Raw genomic sequence first — 17,609 nt, 5'->3', positions numbered from 1 at the left:
AAGATCCGGGATCATTTATCGGATTAAAATACTGTTGCAGTTTATCCGTCATTTAATTTCCTTTTTTTAAATGATATTTTTTTTATTATCAACTACATATCCTGTATCTGACAGTAAAGATTTAAACTAAAAATAATGAGCAGGTATCCAATTATGTTTTTATCAAATGATTTATTTAGATAAATAGAAAATAAAGTTGATGAGCTTTTTATTCATCATTTATTTATATTGTATTATTATGTCAATATTACATATGTTTGGAGTATGTTGTATGCGAAGTATGAAATCTTTTAATATCAAATGAGTTCACCAGACTAGTTCTGCTCAGCTCTTGATGGATGGATCACAGAACGTTTAACATCTGATGTTCTGAGGAGGCTTCCAGCCAAAGTGTTTTACGGCATACATTCTTAGCATGGATGGGATTTGAACCTCTAACCCAGGCGTTGGTAATGCCTTGCTCTACAGAATCCAAACCCTTAACCTTTACATGAGCTAGACAGGGAATTGAACCTTACCCTGGCAGTGTTAATGCCTTGCTCTAAAAGTTGAGCTACACTGGCAATGGAACCCCTAACCCTAGCAGTGTTAATGCAGTGTTACCACACACAGATACACACTCTGCATTCGAGCAGCCTTAGCTTTAATCCACGCACAGCTGGTCCCCCCCCCCCCCCCACTGTAGCTGTGATCCGTATCTCTCTCTCTCTCTCTCTCTCTCTCTCTCTCTCTCTCTCTCTCTCGATCTCTCTCTGTCTCTCACTCTCTCTCCCTCTCTCGCTCTCTCTGTCTCTCTCCCTCATTCTCTCTGTCTCTGTCCCTCATTCTCTCTGTCCCTCTGTCCCTCTATCTCCCTCTCTCGGTTTCTCTCCCTAATTCTCCCTCTCTCTCACTCACTCATACACTCACTCTCAGTCTATCAGTCTCTCTCTTTCTCTCCCTGTCTCTCCCTGTCTTATTACTTTACTCTATTTTTTTTAATTAAGTGTGTTATAATGTAACGTAACATTACAGATCAGTACTTCTGCTCCCGATGTACCCCGGATGTTGAGACCAAAAGTAATTAGAAGAACGCCCCATTACCGGGTAATGAGTGGGGTCTTTAGGGGCTAATTGTTGCTCCCAGGGTGATCCTCAACAATACAGGCTTTGTAAACATCGCATTATCTCAGTCAGACACACACACACAGACACATACTGTATATACACACACAAACACACACACATACACACATAGAAACCCACATGCATACACACACACACACACACACTGACACACACACCCACAAACATATATATACACACACGCACATGCAGACACACACGCAGACATACACATACATACAAACACACACACACTTACACACACACATACACACAAACACACACACTGACACACACACAGCATCGCTCAGTATTCACCCGCACCCATCCGTTGCCATAGCGCTTGGGGGGGTGGGGGGGGCTGTGGTTCCACGGAGCGTCTCGTCAGGAACCCGCCTGCTCGTTAGCTCAGGTCGGCTAACACAACAACAGCCCCCCCTCAGACGGGAGGAGATGAGAGGGTGAGGGGCAGGGGGTGAGAGGGTGAGGTTGAGTTGAAGGGAGACGGTGAGAGTGGGATGAGAGGAAAGGGTGAGGAGCACAGGTGAGAGGGTGAAGAGATCAGGGGGGGAGAGGGTTAGGAGGGGAAAGGGGGAGGAGGGGGAGCATGAATGGAGTGAGTAGAGTGGAAAAATGTAAGAGGGTGAGGCGGGATCGGGAGAAATGAAGTGAAACATTCATTTCTCTGTGTTAGTGTGGTTTAGTGTTGTGTTATAGTCCACAGAACCTGGTATGAAATGAATACATGTAATATCATGTTCATTGTATGTTGCCATTCACCACCACCCATCCGCTCCACACGCGTGCGTACACATATGTACACACATCCACACTTACAGACACAAGCACTGACACAAACACGTACACACTTACAAACGCGCACACACACACACACACACACACACACACACACACACACACAGACACAAATACACAAGTACATACACACATCAGACTGATATAGAGGAGGCACATACATACATACATGCATAGAAGCACGCACACACACACACACCCACACACGTACACACACACACCCACACAAAACCACAGTCAACAGGGTTTCCAACAGCAGTTTCCATAGCAACAGAAGCAGAGTGATAGGGGAGTGGTGTTAGGTCTGATGCATCATGCATGTCTGTCAGGGAGGACCAGGACTGGAGCAGGGTGGAGACCGAGAGGGGAGAGAGCTGGACGGATGAACGGAAGGAGAGCTCCTTCTCCTCTTCCTGGAAAAAAAAATTCATTCATACATTTCCTTCTCCTCCAGACCCCTCCCTTGCCCCCACCCTCCACGTCTCTCTCTCTCTCTCTCTCTCTCTCTCTCTCTCTCTCTCTCTCTCTCTCTCTCTCTCTCTCTCTCTCTCTCTCTCTCCCTTCCCCAGGTGCACCGCCATGTTGGCGCCTTGCTCTCCTCTCGTTACTCCTCCCACCCTCCCTCCCCTCCTCTGCCTCTCCATCCAATCCTCTTGAGTCATCTACCCCTCTCCCCCTCTCTCTCTCTCTCTCTCTCTCTCTCTCTCTCTCTCTCTCTCTCTCTCTCTCTCTAGCCCTCTCTCTCCCTGCTGCTCTGTCACACACACACACACACTCTCACAGAGGGACACACACACACTCCTGTGGTGGTCGGGATGTGATCGCGCTCCTGCCTGCCGTCGATGATCACATGGAGCCGCGGGATTACCAGACGCCGCCGCCAACTCCACGACACGGTGGGTGAGGTGGGAGAGAGAGGGAGGGAGAGAGAAGGAGAGAGAGAGAGAGGGGGAGAGAGAGAGGGAGAGGGGAAAGGAGAGAGGAGAGAGAATTACGTAGGCTAACAGTGGGAGGGTGAAGGGAGGCACAGGGGAGAGACGTGGACCAAAAGGAGAGAGAGACCTTCGAGAGAGAGACCTTCGAGAGAGAGACAGAGAGAGAGGGAGGAAGAGAGGGAGAGAGGAAGTGAGGGATGGAGAAAGAGAGAGGGAGAGAGGTAGAAGGAGGGAGAGGGAGGAAGAGAGGGATGGAGAGGGGGAGAGGGAAGGAGGGAGAGGGGGAGAGGGAGAGAGGGAAGGGGTCACCTGTAGAAAGGTGTGAAGGTAGGTTTACCTCTCTCCCTTCTCTAACGCTGGAGAATCAAACGCTTCGGTTCATCTCATCGTTTCTTCCTCCCTTTCCTCCCCTCCAGCAGTCCTCGCTCCCCAGCCGACAGACCAGGAGAGGTGGTGCCAGGAGTAGAGCAGAGGACAGAGGAAGCACCAGGAGTAACCAGGAGGCACCAGGAGGAGAGAGGAGGCACCAGGAGTAACCAGGGGGCACCAGGAGGAGAGAGGTAAACAACAACCCCCCCCCATCCCATCTCTCTGACCCTCATGTTCGTGCATGCGTATTTGCATGTTTGTGTGTTTGTGTTTGTGTGTGTGTGTGTGTGTGTGTGATGTGTGGTAGCGTCATCTTGTGTTTTTGTGTGATGTGTGAATGTGTCATCTTGTGTGGGTGTGTGTGTGTGTTTGTGTGTGTGTGATGTGTGGTTGTATCATGTTGTGTGTGTGTGATGTGTGTTTGTGTGTGTTTGATATGTGGTTGTGTTATCTTGTTTGGGTGTGTGTGTGTTTGTGTGATGTCTCATTCTATGTGTGTGTGTGTGTGATGTGTGGTTGTGATATCTTGTGTGTGCCTGTGTGTGTGTGTTCTTCTGTGGTGGGGGGGGTGTTTGTCTGCTTCCTGCTGTGCCTATTTCATCGCTCGGGTATTTTTAGTTCAAGAGGTTGGAGGAGAGGAGACAAACTAGGCAGAGGGAGAGAGAGAGAGAGAGAGAGAGATAGAGAAACCATACACCACTTGTTCTCTCTCTATATCTCTCTCTATTCCTCTCTCTCTCTCACGCTCTCTCTCTCTCTCTCTCTCTCTCTCTCTCTCTCTCTCTCTCTCTCTCTCTCTCTCTCTCTCTCTCTCTCTCTCTCTCTCATTCCTACCCCACTGCGTTCAGGGTCTTTTTCACCTGATCTATTATTGGCGTGTAATTCTACATCCTGTTTCCTATGGCGTCAGGTATTTGGCAAAACAGCTGCCTTGCTCAGAAAGAGGAGTTGAACCTGCGTCACTTTTTTTTCTCATCCCATTCCTGATTCTGAATGGAATGAGAGAGAGAGTGAGTGAGAGTGAGAGAGAGAGAGAGAGAGAGATATGAGAGAGTGAGAGAGATGGGAAGATGGAGGGAGGAGAGAACATTGAGGCAGGGAACAGCTTCAGTAATGACCCCAAACAGTTTCGGGGTCATTACAGTTGGTTTCCACGGTGATGTGAGATGAAAGCTGTCGGTTGGGTAAAAACGTGGAGCAAGATGCCTGCCGGGCTGAGACACGCCACGCCATCTGGCTCGGCCCCGCGGCCGGGGGGAGGAATTTTTGCCGTTTTTTTTCTTCTGACGCACATGTGATCGTCTTGGGCTGATCTGAGTGGACGTGTCTTGGAGCCTGTTGCTGGACACGGCTCAAAGGGAAGTACCTCAAAGGGATGTGAGATTGTGTTGAAAAGAAATCTGGAGCCTGAACCGGTCTCTCCGTTTGACACGGCGCTGATAGTGACATCACAACCGATAGCCAATCACGTTGCCTCCAGGCTGCCATGTATTGGGATCATTGGTTCCCTTTGCAAGGTGCTGAACCACCGATAATATCTTTGCATGTATATGTATATATATATATAGTTAAAGATAGTATATATTTTTATATATATATATATATAATCTTTAACGGAAAATCACTGGCCAGCAGCAGCCTGTTGCTGCGGTGTCATCATCCGAGTGTTCATATTAAGTAGACATTGAGTAGAGTTCAGCACTTCAGTAGATATAAACCAAGTTGTATATAATGTGCTGACAGAGTTACCCATATCATGAGCAAATAACTTCTGCTCTCCACAAACTCCTTCCTAAACTGAAGGAAGTCAAATGAATACAGAAGTGATCCAAAGCTTTCGTTTCTATTGTATCATGTTTGCGTGTTATATGAAATTCCCCACTTCAATTGTGTTCAGCCACACCTAATCTCATCACTGTAATCTCCATAATCCCACGCTGAGCCCCGTGGTGGGTGTCAAACGCTTCATAATCCTCCCTCCCACATGAGGAGGACTCGGGGATGCCAGCTGATGATGTCTTGCAGACTATATTTCCTCGACTCATCCGTCTGTAATCTGTGCTTTAAGCTGTATACATTGTATATAAATAACTCCTCCAGCGCGACTGTTGTCTGAGATCACTCACTAAAACCCTTCCTCTCTCCACCTCAGACCCCGGTGATGGAGGTGAGCGGTGGGCCGGCGTCTGAACTCCACCCCACAGGAACCGCCCTCCCCGCCGAGGCCCTTCGGCCCGGTCCCCAGGCCCCGGCAAACCACGATGGAGCGGACCCCCCTGCCCACACCCTTCACCACGCGGGCCTGGTACCGGGCTCCCGGGAGCCCCTGAAGGAGGACTCGGTTGGAGGTCCTGGTTCTGTGGAGCAGCCTTGTGCTCAAGTCGCTCCCTCACACAGGTCCCCAGCCGGACCCCTGCTGCACCCCAGTGCCGGACCGAGGACCCCGGTGACTCCCCGGGTGGGAGCCGAGACACACACCTCGTCACACCTCCACCAGGGACACACGATTGGGGCCAATAACGGGCTGCATGTGGGTGGAGGCGGTGGCAGTGGCGGTGGTGGTGGAGGCAGTGTTGTAGGTGGTGGAGGCAGTGGTGGCGGTGGTGGTGGTGGTGGTGGTGGAGGTGACGTTGGCAACATCCTCCAGAGCCTGCAGCCGGTCCAGAGGAGTCCCTGTGAGACCGCCCAGGTGGAGGTGTGCGGCCACTCCCCTCAGGACCCCGCCTACCATGCCCAGAAGGCCCAGGGCCAGGTGGTGGTCGCCTGCAAGCCGTCCCCCCGCCTGCGGCGCTGCGAGCTCCTGACCGCCGCCTACCACCACCACGACTCCGGGGGTTGCCCCGCCCAGCTGCTCCAGGGGGGGCACGCCCACTTGTGCGCCCCTGAGGACTGTGTCGCGGTCAACAACCACCACCACCACCACCACCACCTCCACCATCAGCAGCAGCAGCAGCAACACTGCGAGGAGACGATCCGCTACAGTTCTTACGCGAACCACGGGGTCCTCGAGGACGGCTTCCCGGCCTGCTGCCACGCCCAGCCACTCCTCGGCCCCGCCCGGCTGTCCCTCTGCCTGGCCGACGTCGAGGGGGGCTGTCAGTACCAGGCGGGGGTGGCGGCCCACCCGGAGACCCCGCTCCTGGCCCTCCCGCGCCTCGTATCGTCCGTCAGCGAGACGGGCCTGGACGCCACGCGCCTGCTGGGCTGCTGCAGCCTCAGCTGCTCCTGGGCCCGCCCCTTCCCCCCCGGGGGCGGGGGCTTCCACGCCTGGACGGAGGAGCGCCAACGCTCCACCTCCCGCCCCATCAGCCCCGTCGCTGCCGCCAACGCCAATGCCAACCCCCCCAAGACCGCCGCCGCCCTCCGGGACGCGGGCACCATGACGGCCCCCCGGGAGGTGAGGGACGTGGGGGTGCAGACCAGCCTCCCCGGCCACGCCCACGTCTTCCCCCAGGTGTGTCTGATGGAGGAGGGGGCGGGCGGGGCCGAGGGCCCCCCGGACTGGGGGGAGGGTCCCGGCAGCGGCGGGGGTCTCGACGCCAAGCGGGGCTCCCTGAAGTCGCCGGTGAAGGAGGTGAAGTGGGACGCGGAGGGCATGACCTGGGAGGTGTACGGGGCGGCGGTGGACCCCGAGGAGCTTGGCCTCGCCATCCAGCGGCACCTGGAGCTGCAGATCAAGGAGACGGCCAGCCGCGCGGCCAAGCTGTCCCGCCAGGGCACCGCCACCTCGCGCCACAGCTGTGCCGGTGCCAGCGGGAAGGAGTGCGGCAAGAAGAGGGGCCGGGTCCTCCTGGGGTCGTTCAGACCGCCCGCCTGCTGCGCACGGACCACCACCGCCGCCGACTGACCACCACCGCCGTCGACTGACCACCACCGCCACTGACCACCATCGACTGACCACCACCGCCGCCGACTGACCACCACCGCCATCGACTGACCGCCGCCAAGCGGACAGACTGACGGACTGCTGACCGACTAATCGTGACCACCTGAGCCAATGACTGTGACTGACTGACTCTGAGTCACTGACTCTGATCACCTGACTGGAACCACTGATTCACTGACTCTGAGTCAGTAGGCGTGTTTCAGATCAAGCTTCCGTTGCATTGCCTCGCATAACATAATGCATTCTGGGATAAAAACTTCAGAAATGCTGGTGATAACTTCCCTACACGACATGCCACATGGGTTTAAAAACTTGCGGGAGCTCCAGGGTAACTCCCTCTGTCTGCTTTTCTGTACATATGGTCTCAAATAAATGCAGACAAAAGACACAAATAAATGCAGACATAAGACAACCAATTACGTTGCTGTAATTGGTTGGAATTACCATGTTGAATTTCCCACGTGAGAAATGACATAACTCCTTTCAAAGAGGCGTGCCCTCTCCCAAACTATGCTTATAAAGGATAGACGACTTTGTGAACTTTCACTTCGTCACTCATCATGTTATTTTTTTCTGAGGGAAAGGGGCTTCAAACTGTTTGCAATGAAACTACAGTTGGCGAACAAAATCCCTGGGCTGCACTGGTCGGGCCATCTTCTTTGTTCAAACTACGAGAAGTGCACATGGACCTATAAAGGAAGTGCACCTGTGTCCGACTTGACGTGGTGGGAACTTGACGTGTTTCTGACTAATTCCGGCGGATCTTCTCAAGTCTCGTGCATGCATGCGCTCAAATGCAGGCGGTCAAAAAATGCAGCCAGTGACTCTGAGTCAGTGACTCTGACCACCTGACTCTGATCACATGACTCTGACCACCTGACTCTAATCATCTGAATCGGATCACCTGACTCTGACCACCTGACTCTGATCACCTGACTCTTATCACATGACTCTGACCAACTGACTCTGACCACCTGACTCTGACCACCTGACGCTGATCACCTGACTGCACCTGAGGGCTCGTAGGGACCAAACTGGCCGGCTGCCGACCAGATTGAACCAGTTCACTGTGTGTAGCTCCAACTGCCATATAGAACTGTTCTATGCCTCAAATGTCGCCCAATTGTATGATAGAAAAACTAGCAGGGGTGAAGTCTGTAGTAAAGTCAAAGAATGGTACGTGGAAATGTTGTCAGTTGAATGTGACTTGCTATGTTTGTTTGTGATGTCCCCCACCCCCCTCTACATCTAACATGAGGTTAGATGTCACACAGGGTTTGATGTCACACATGGTTAGATGTAACACAGGGTTAGGTGTGGGGGGAGGGGATCTTGAAAGATTCTCAAAGGGATATCAGTTTGGACTTCATGATGAAAAACCACCAATAGATCGGTCTTGTCTAAACTCTGGAATGATTTCAACAGAACAAAATCATTCATATTTCATGAAGTGGTTTGGAGCGTCGTGAATGTGTGAATGTGATTAAATAGGACATCATCCGCCGGTGATGAAAACGTTGCGATGTTTCTAACTTCCTGTGAGGGTTCAACGTAGGAAGAGAAGGAGCACCATGTTTTTGTACTGAATCAGAATGATTATTAACCTAACTTAGATGTTGCTTCCCGTTAGCTGGGATGTTAAAAACATCTGGAACCTCTGGAATGTACTTCTAGTGACCGGCCGTTGCTGGTTGTCTGAAATCCTACGGGCTACACCTTTTCTCATCAGCCTCTCCTGACTGATTTGTCTTATCTTAGTATTACTTCACAGCCAAAGAATATTTTTTTTCAATGGGAACAGTCCCGTGTGCATGTGTGTGAACACATCTATTCCACCGGTGAACGGATCAATTCCAGGCCAACATTACTGTTTTTATTGATGGGTACCACCGTTTCTCTATCTACACTGTATATCTGCTGTCTGCTTCGGTTTCTGCCGCATAAACAATGTACCATCTCTTTATGGTCGAGGCTAGAGTCAGAGAAAATAATGTTGTCTTTCTTGATTACCTGTGCTGATATTTTCTCCCACAGAGGCCGACTGTTTCCATCCACCGGCAACCCCGTGAGGGAAAGCAGTTTGTCAGTGTGAATATTGCTTTAAAATACCGACATACATTGATATGTCACTCGTGGTTTACGCACGCTGGAGAACAGAGTGGTCTTGTGGTTCAGGTGTTCAGGCTGAAGGGTTCTGGGTTCAATTGCCAATGTTCTCTGACTACCTGTAGGTGTCTTTGAGCAAGATGTCCCCTCACCCCTACTTCTCAATTATATTTATCTAAATTCTGCTTTTGAGTAATACTCTGGAAACTAATCCAAATTTAATTTGTTTGGACTCCGCCCCTGTGGAGACCACAGTTAATGAGGGGAAAAGGAGAATTTATTTTGGTGTAATATGTGGGATGACAAACCATGTGTTATAATTTACATTTAAGATGAAACGTTTGTTCATGAGAATGGCTAGCCTGTGCCTTTTGAGAGACAATGTTTAGTTTGTAATGTTTCAGGCTTAGTGAGCTAAGTCATGTTCTGTGAGGGCTTGTGTTATCTAATAAAGGAATACAGAATACACAAGGTTTCATGTGTTAAACGTTTCAGTACAGCATTCATGTGATTTGTAGCAGAGGCCATACAGAAACGGATAATAGCTCAGGGTAGCCCTACTTTTTTAGGCCATTTTTAGGTCTGAAAATATAGGGTTGAAATCAGAATGCATCATGGGATTTATTTTATGCCGATAACCTAGGCTAATGAACAGAAGAAACGCTGTGGCAATTTAAAACACAACAAAGTCTTCCCACGATTGCCAAATAATTTATTTTTTGTACAAAACAATGAACGAAAGAACATTGCATGCATTTGCCATTCTGTTTGTATTTATAGGCCCTTATGAGACCCTTCAAACTTTTTAGAATTCCTTTTTAAGAATTTAAATTCTTAAATTCTTATATTATTTACCAAAGAATGTGCCATCAAATAGCTGTAGGCCTACATCATATAACTCAGGATTCTCCTGAGACCCCATATGCAAATCAGGCGACCAGGTATGGCCGCGGCCCAGAGGTTGGGTAACACTATTTATTCCCACACCACAGAGTAGGAATAAATACAGAATAATTACAGGTTCACAAAGTAAAACTACCACCAGGGATTTGTATCACCATATTTCGATTATATATTTCACAATTTAATTGTTTTCAATGTGTGGGTGGGTTGTGTTAATTTGTGTTACTTAGGTCCACTAGCGCTAGTTACGGCCAGTGCTGCCAGATTGGGCGGGAAATCTGGCCCAATCTGGCAACTCGGGTTACGGCGCGGAGATGAATTCCCGGGGAGCATCTGCGTCACCAAACTAGGCGTTCCCTTGTCGACGTCATCTGAAATGGGGCGTGGTTTGTGCACTCCGGTAAATAGGGGGACAAGATGGCAGCACCCATGAGCATCGTGGAAGAGATCAGGACTCGGGTGATTTTGCAAGAATTTGGCGTAAAAAATGTAAGGCACTTCATGTTTGGTTCTCCTACTCCTACCGAGGGGTTGGTTGGTCGATCCCGGCTTCTGTGAGGCCTTCTGTCCGCTAGTTTAGACTGTTTATCCCTCTGGCAACCCATGCACATTGGCAAATAAACGTGCTGGGAGTGATGTTAACGTGCGTAAAGTCTCTGGTCTGACGTTTCTCTATCAACTCAAGCTTTCTGTGTGTCATTGGGCTTTGTGGACTGTACTAGATGGTGTTATTCCATAAAACGTGTTGCATCAGAGTGTTGAGCGATGAGTAGTCGACCTCTTGGAAGGAGATGATCAGTGGCAGACATAACCATTAACCAGTAACTAACCATCACTAGAGATGACAGGAACGGGACCACCACTCATTGGTCGAATCAGGTCACTCCTCCCCTTACTTACTAAGGGACAGAACATTATTAGCAAGCCACACTATTGTCATGTTTGTGACTGTTATTCTTCCTCTGCATTTTGCGTTATTATCTGCTACGGTTTTTCAGGTTTAAAAACCAAGCCGCTACCAAAAGGTTGGGTATCACTTATGAGAATGAAGTGAGCGTCCACTTATAGAGACCAATCATGACATTTAATTAATTTGTTTAATATTAGTTAGTTAGTTATGGTGCTCAGGATACCCAAGGATAGGAAACCCAAAACAACCAGCTCATGCTCTCCGTGGTTATTTTGATTCTCTATATTTGCGTGTTAAACTTGTGTGCTCTCACATTACTATTCTCTTTAATTCGTCACAAAACACAGTATATCAAAACGCATGACGGGGACGGCGCTATCAGTTACCTTCCAATCATTACTTAATTTCCTTGTAGGTTACCATTATTCAAATCAAACCAATCCCAGACCCACTGAAGGTTGAACAATTGGCCAGGTGTGATACCGGGGACCCCGGGTGGGCACCCAGACTTGTTGGTCTGCGGGGGATCTATCGTTGGGCTGTGAGACAAGGGAAGGGCCTTTTGATGCTAATACCAACCCCTACGCTCTGTTGATCTATTCTTTTAAGCACAACAGGGGACTAGAGACAGAGGTCTGGCAGGGAGGAGGATGAGAACAGGGTGAAGGTGAATCCACATCAATGCTTTGATCAACTCTTTGAGAGTAGTTTGGGGGATAGAGACTGATGTTTGGCTGGGAGATCAATCAACGTATTTACTGTCTGAGCCACTAAAAGTGGGGATCAGAGACAGAAATGGATCTGGCAGCCAAAGGTGTGAATGTGTCATCATATTGACTATGATCAGTCAACAGTACGGGTCAGAGACAGTCCTCTGGCAGGGAGGGGGATGAAAACAGAATAAGGGGAAACCATGTCGTGCTGTTAAGCGCCTAATACATCCCTCAATAAAGTACATTTGGACAGCCATTTCAAAGGTGAACAACAGAGTTCTCAAAGTTGGTACGCGTATAAACACTGCGTGAGGCAGATCTCTAAAAGTAAACTACTGCTTCAAAGTGGCCAAGGGATTTGAAACTTGCTATGCTTTGGCTTATTAGCCTTGCTGGCCTTATTGTGTTTGATTGCTCAAGGAATATTCCGCACGCAACAAGTTTAGCTCATGCAACCACACACATTTTCTTCAGAATGCCGTTGTGGCGACATGTCTAGTTTGTATTTTATTTTTGTATTTTTCATTTTCAGGCTCACACGACGGACTACCCAGGAAACTACCCGGGTTACGATGACTCGTGGAACATGGCTGACTTTAAAAAGGTAAGCGGGTGAATAACTTTTAAATGTTGTTCAATTCATAGTGATTTGGTTGGATATTAAAGTACCGTACGACCCCGTTATTGTAGAACTTCAGAATCGACATCGTGGACATGGCCGAGAACACCATGGAGTTCGACATGGTCGGGATAGACGCTTCCATCGCCAACGCCTTTAGACGGATACTACTGGCGGAGGTGTGACTACATACTTATACCATAATACTAAATACTTGTAGTTTATCATCAATGTACATTTACAAAAGAAAAAAATATATTCTGTAAATCAACCACAACCTTTATATTTACACATTGTCTAGGCTCTTTCTGTCTTCTGACCGGTTCTGTCCTGACCCTCCCAGGTGCCGACCATGGCGGTAGAGAAGGTGTTCATCTACAACAACACGTCCATCGTACAGGATGAGATCCTGGCTCACCGGCTGGGCCTCGTACCCATCAAGGCAGACCCGCGTCTCTTTGAGTACCGCGATGCCGGTAAGACCATTTGATTTACTCTTCTCATTGTGTTTCTGGATCTCCTGCGACCCCTTGTTGTGTTGTGTTGCGGTATCTTCTGGAACCTCTGGTTGTGTTTATGTTGCCAGGCAACGAGGGAGAGGATGACGAGGAGGGCTCAGAGATAGACACCATCAAACTGCAGCTGAAGGTGAAGTGCAGCCGGAACCCCCGCGCCACTAAGGACTCGGCGGACCCCCGAGAGCTCTACCTCAACCACATGGGTCAGTACCTCAACCACATGGGTCAGTACCTCAACCACATGGGTCAGTACCTCAACCACATGGGTCAGTACTACAGCCCCTGGTCCTACCCCAACCCTATAGGTCAGTACTACAGCCCCATGGTGCTACCTCAACCACATGGGTCAGTACCTCAAGCCCATGGGTCAGTACCTCAAGCCCATGGGTCAGTACTACAGCCCCTGGTCCTACCCCAACCACATGGGTCAGTACTACAGCCCCCTGGTTCTACCTGTACTACAACACCACCCTAGTACCAACCTGGGTCAGTACATCCATCTCGTTCTACCTGTACCTCTACCTGGGTTGAACTTTAAACTGATGAATATGGAAAGCATTAAGGTGAAAAAGCCATACTCACTGCTAGCAACTGCACTTAAGACAACTTTTGGTTTCCCAACTATTTCCCATTGTTAAAGATGTTTTAATGCATTAAGTTTTGGGGGGCAATGAATACTACTTGATTGAATTCATGTTTAAAGCTGGTAAAGACGACATAGTAACAGGCTGGTCTCTCTCAGTGTATTCCAAGGACATGAAGTGGGTTCCGATCGGGAACCAGGCAGACGTGTTCGCAGACATCAACATCGGCCCGGTGCATGGAGACATCCTATTGGCCCAGCTGCGCCCGGGCCAGGAGCTGGACATCGTCATGCACTGCGTCAAGGGCATCGGTGAGCAGGCGCTAACGCTGGCCGTGGTAGCTAAGAGAGAGGCAGCAGTGGCAGCTGGGGCGCTAGGTCAGGTGGCTGCGGATGGATACTCGAGTGGTGTCGGACTACCAGCCAAAAGGCACCGGGTTCGATCCCTGAGGTCTACAGCCCTGTCTGTAGGCATCCTAGAGCTAAGATGCTCAGAGCATGGTAAATGGACTGCATTTATACAGCGCTTTTCTAACCAGTGGCCTATCAAAGTGCTTTACAATATTGCGTAACACATCACCCATTCATGCACACATTCACACACAGCCAACTCGTCAGGAGCAGTTAGGGTCAGGTGTCCTGCTCAGGGACACCTCGATACTCAGCTAATGGGGGGCCGCGGGATCAAACTAGCAACCTTCCGGTTACCAGCCAACCTGCTCTACCTCCTAAACCACATGCCGCCCAGAATAACAACAGCATTACCTACGTGCGCCTTAATGACATACATCTGAATTCATTGTAAATCACTTTGGATTAAAGTTGACTAATCAATCAATGATTCTGGGGGATAACGAGCCAATGAGCCTTGAAGCACTTGGGAAGCACTGTGTTGAATGACAAAACAACCAGGTTGGAAATGGGGGTCTCACCGACCATCTCCGCCCCCCCCCCAGGTCAGGACCACGCCAAGTTCTCCCCGGTGGCCACGGCCAGCTACCGGCTGCTGCCCGAGATCTCGCTGCTGGAGGCGGTGGAGGGCGAGAAGGCCGAGCGCCTCCGAGGCTGCTTCTCCCGCGGGGTCATGGAGCTGGAGGACCGTAACGGTAGGCCCCCCCCCCCGGGACTCCAACTCCCATGATGCACTCTGATTCGGTTTCAGTCAGTATAAAGTGCGGCTCTTCCATGACTCCCAACATCCTCACTTTGATTCTGTATAAAATATGATTATTATTTATTATATTTATTTATATTTATTTGATTTGATTTTATTACAGTTTCATTTTTTTTCTTGTATTGCTGGCCGATATTTCTTTGTTTTGAGAATACACAGCTAACTTGGACCTTAGACTGACATATCTTTTAATCTCGTTTAGTGACTGAATCCAGTGTGTATGTCTGACTAAACTAAAGAGGTGTGGTTTGGTGTTCAGGGAAGAAGTTTGCCAAGGTGGTGAACAGCCGCCTGGACACGTGTAGCAGAGAGGTCCTCCGCCACGAAGACCTCAAGAACCTGGTGAAGCTGGCCCGGGTCCGAGACCACTTCATCTGTAAGTTACCCTCCCCGAGTCTTAGACATCCGATCTGACACCGAATACATCTCGGCTTGACGGCGTCGCTTCAACTGTGCTCATCGCGGTTGTATGGTTCTTAATTGATTTTATTTTCAGATACAGTTTATCTGTTTGTCGAAATAGACAACAGTAGTATATATGATAACACCCAATCTGGGTTTCCGGTCTAGAACCAGAAGTGGTGTGTGTGCGTATAGTGTGTTTAAAAAAACTTGACGACTCCGTCAAGTCTGCTCACTCATTAGCTCTGGTGGGGGCTCCCCCCTGTGTGTGTTTCATACATGTCATTTGCAGCATTCCAGTGGGCGTCCCCCCCGTGTTTATAGTTTACGGTTTGTGGTTTATGGTCGAGCTGTCCAGAGGGTCTATCCTGAGGGAGTTAATCCTAAGAGTTGTATATTGTTTCAGAAACGTGGTGCAGAACACCTGTGCCTACTACGCGGCTGTAGCGGGCAAAATATATGTATATTAAAGTATGTAGCCCGTTTAAAATAAATAAATGATCTAATGTTGAATACTATTTTGATTGTAGGCATTATGCATTAACGTTAAAGGCTTTCTCTCACATGTATTTCAACCATTTATGATTAAAGTGTTTTCAGCTACCATGCTATTTTGAAGAAACCACCTAAAACAACCCCCGTTTCAGATAGCATACTGCAACAGTAAATCAGCTTAGGCTGTCAATAGACATTAGACACACTGAGCCATCCCCCATTATGTAAACGCTACTCTTGTTAAATATTTTTACCATCTAAATAGTATGGGCCGATATATTTAATCGCATAATAAAAATACAGATAATAATTGCTGCTTCTCGTATATACCATTCCGTGTCCACAAGATAATTTGACACACTTTTATAAAAAGCATATCCACAGTGTTTCATAAACATATAACGATACCATTATAAAAGTGTCTCAAGACAATAGAATAGCTTCATAGAATTGGAAACTTTTTAAGAATTCTAATATGAATTAGCCTAGGCGGTTTCTCCGAAACGACCACTTCCGCCCACTATCAAACAATAGTGGGTTAATTGTGGTTTGTTTAACACACTCTACGCAAACGCACCACTTCCGGTTCTAGCCCGGGAACGGAAGTCCTCTCAAATCCTCCGGATTGGGTGTTATTAGGTACTACTGACAACTATTGCTTTGTTTTGTCTTGTTTCCATTCTCACGTCTCCTTTCTTCTCCCTAGTCACCGTGGAGTCATCTGGAGTGCTGCCTCCGGATGTTCTGGTCACAGAGGCCATCAAAGTCCTCATGACTAAGTGCTCCAGGTTCCTCAATGAGCTCAACACTTCGAACATGGAATGAAGAGGAACCACTCAGAGTCCCGAGTCCCGCCCACAAACGGAATGAACGACCAATGAGGTGGTCACAATGTGCTTGCAGCCCGTCTCATTGGTCGGTCTTCCAGGAGACAATGCTGTGCTTTAGGAAGTGTAGTTTAGGATTTCTCTACTAACCTGCGAGTTCTGCTTGGTTTGTGGACGTACCGATATATAAAATGTAAATATGCGCTTTGTTTTTGTATTTCTCTGGGAGATCTCCTCAGCTTCGACAGAAGTTGGCTGACTGTTTAAGTTGGCTGACTGCATTCTAGGTGATATGTTGATTCATGGATGCTGAATAAAGAGGCTGGTGTTATGGTGGTTCAAGAGTTATGGTCTCGTCGCGGTCGCCATGATGATATTACAGGGTGGTTGGTCCAACGCCTAAGCACAATGTGCAATGGTAAGATAGCAAGCTAATAAGAACATTTATACTGGCAGTACAATTCGAATGTGTTATCCAAGGTGCAATGTCTAGAATGTAGTGGCCTATAGTGCAACAGCAGAAATGGAATATAATATTAATAAATGTTTTAATTTGTGTATATTTCCATGAAAACAATAATTGTTTTGTTACCTTGGCGTGAGCCCTTTATATCTACTTGGGGAGCTGTTCCTCTTCCACACAGCCCCCTTATATTTCTAAAATGGCCCAGCGAACATAACTTTTTAATTAATAACAAATTTCTGAATTAAATACAATTTATAAATTACCTCATCACATTTAGTTATTTGCAATCTGAGATCTGCCACTAGATGTGACTAAATCCTACACACTACAGTGAAGAAAGTCTTTATCTACAATGCAACAATATCATTCTGAGTATGTATTCCATAAGTGTTTTATATTTTATTATATATTCAATCTTTCAGTGATCTGAATATAATCCAGAACTCCTGAGGCTAAATGTTGTTTGAATAAGTCTTCCACTGGTCTTCATGATTGCTGCACTACGTGCATATTGACCACAGTTTCCATAACTTTAGTGTGCTTCAAGCAAAGGCAGACATTGTTTACCTACTTATTAATTGCAGATAGGACATTAGAGTGTCACTTAAAAAGATATAGGTGTGAAAATATACATATCTGCACCATGAGAGTAGTGGGGTTTTGGAGTATTTCAGAATTACTTTTAGTATTATTATCTTATTGTACAAGTACACAAGAGTAAAATTCTTAGTCTTGGTTCCAAAACAGCCACACAGCAGCAACAATATAATATAAAATAATAAA

The 17,609-nt window shown here is 48.1% G+C and overlaps 2 protein-coding genes across 5 annotated transcripts; both read left to right on the top strand.

Annotated features, from left to right (window-relative positions):
* The first annotated feature begins 1,992 nt into the window (after window positions 1-1,992).
* On the top strand, window positions 1,993-9,687 carry si:dkey-191g9.7 (uncharacterized). 4 transcript variants are annotated; one of them, XM_060073158.1, is made up of 3 exons: window positions 1,993-2,816; window positions 3,275-3,415; window positions 5,377-9,687. In XM_060073158.1, exon 3 carries the CDS (start codon window positions 5,386-5,388, stop codon window positions 7,069-7,071), a length of 1,686 nt encoding a protein of 561 aa, XP_059929141.1. In that variant the 5' UTR covers window positions 1,993-2,816; window positions 3,275-3,415; window positions 5,377-5,385; the 3' UTR covers window positions 7,072-9,687. The 4 variants fall into 4 exon arrangements, with proteins under 4 accessions (XP_059929141.1, XP_059929139.1, XP_059929140.1 ...); XM_060073156.1 differs by having other exon boundaries at window positions 3,272-3,415; XM_060073157.1 differs by lacking the exon at window positions 1,993-2,816 and adding an exon at window positions 2,849-3,182 and having other exon boundaries at window positions 3,272-3,415.
* Window positions 9,688-10,455: 768 nt separating this feature from the next.
* Window positions 10,456-16,702, top strand: polr1c (RNA polymerase I and III subunit C). Its single transcript, XM_060073185.1, has 9 exons — window positions 10,456-10,608; window positions 12,275-12,346; window positions 12,433-12,540; window positions 12,705-12,837; window positions 12,948-13,082; window positions 13,622-13,774; window positions 14,419-14,568; window positions 14,896-15,012; window positions 16,240-16,702. Exons 1-9 carry the CDS (start codon window positions 10,537-10,539, stop codon window positions 16,356-16,358), a joined length of 1,059 nt encoding a protein of 352 aa, XP_059929168.1. The 5' UTR covers window positions 10,456-10,536; the 3' UTR covers window positions 16,359-16,702.
* The last annotated feature ends 907 nt before the right edge of the window (window positions 16,703-17,609 follow it).

Source organism: Gadus macrocephalus, chromosome 15 (genome assembly GCF_031168955.1).
Source record: "Gadus macrocephalus chromosome 15, ASM3116895v1".
Lineage (NCBI taxonomy): Eukaryota > Metazoa > Chordata > Actinopteri > Gadiformes > Gadidae > Gadus > Gadus macrocephalus.
Note: the sequence above shows the minus strand (reverse complement) of the source record. Positions and strands in the feature narration are given on the sequence as shown.

Coding starts and splice junctions, on each gene's coding strand:
- polr1c (XM_060073185.1), top strand. CDS start 10,537: ATGGCAGCACCCATGAGCATCGTGGAAGAGATCAGGACTCGGGTGATT. Junction 13,083..13,621: donor GCTCTACCTCAACCACATGG/GTCAGTACCTCA, acceptor GGTCTCTCTCAG/TGTATTCCAAGGACATGAAG. Junction 13,775..14,418: donor GCACTGCGTCAAGGGCATCG/GTGAGCAGGCGC, acceptor CCCCCCCCCCAG/GTCAGGACCACGCCAAGTTC.
- si:dkey-191g9.7 (XM_060073158.1), top strand. CDS start 5,386: ATGGAGGTGAGCGGTGGGCCGGCGTCTGAACTCCACCCCACAGGAACC.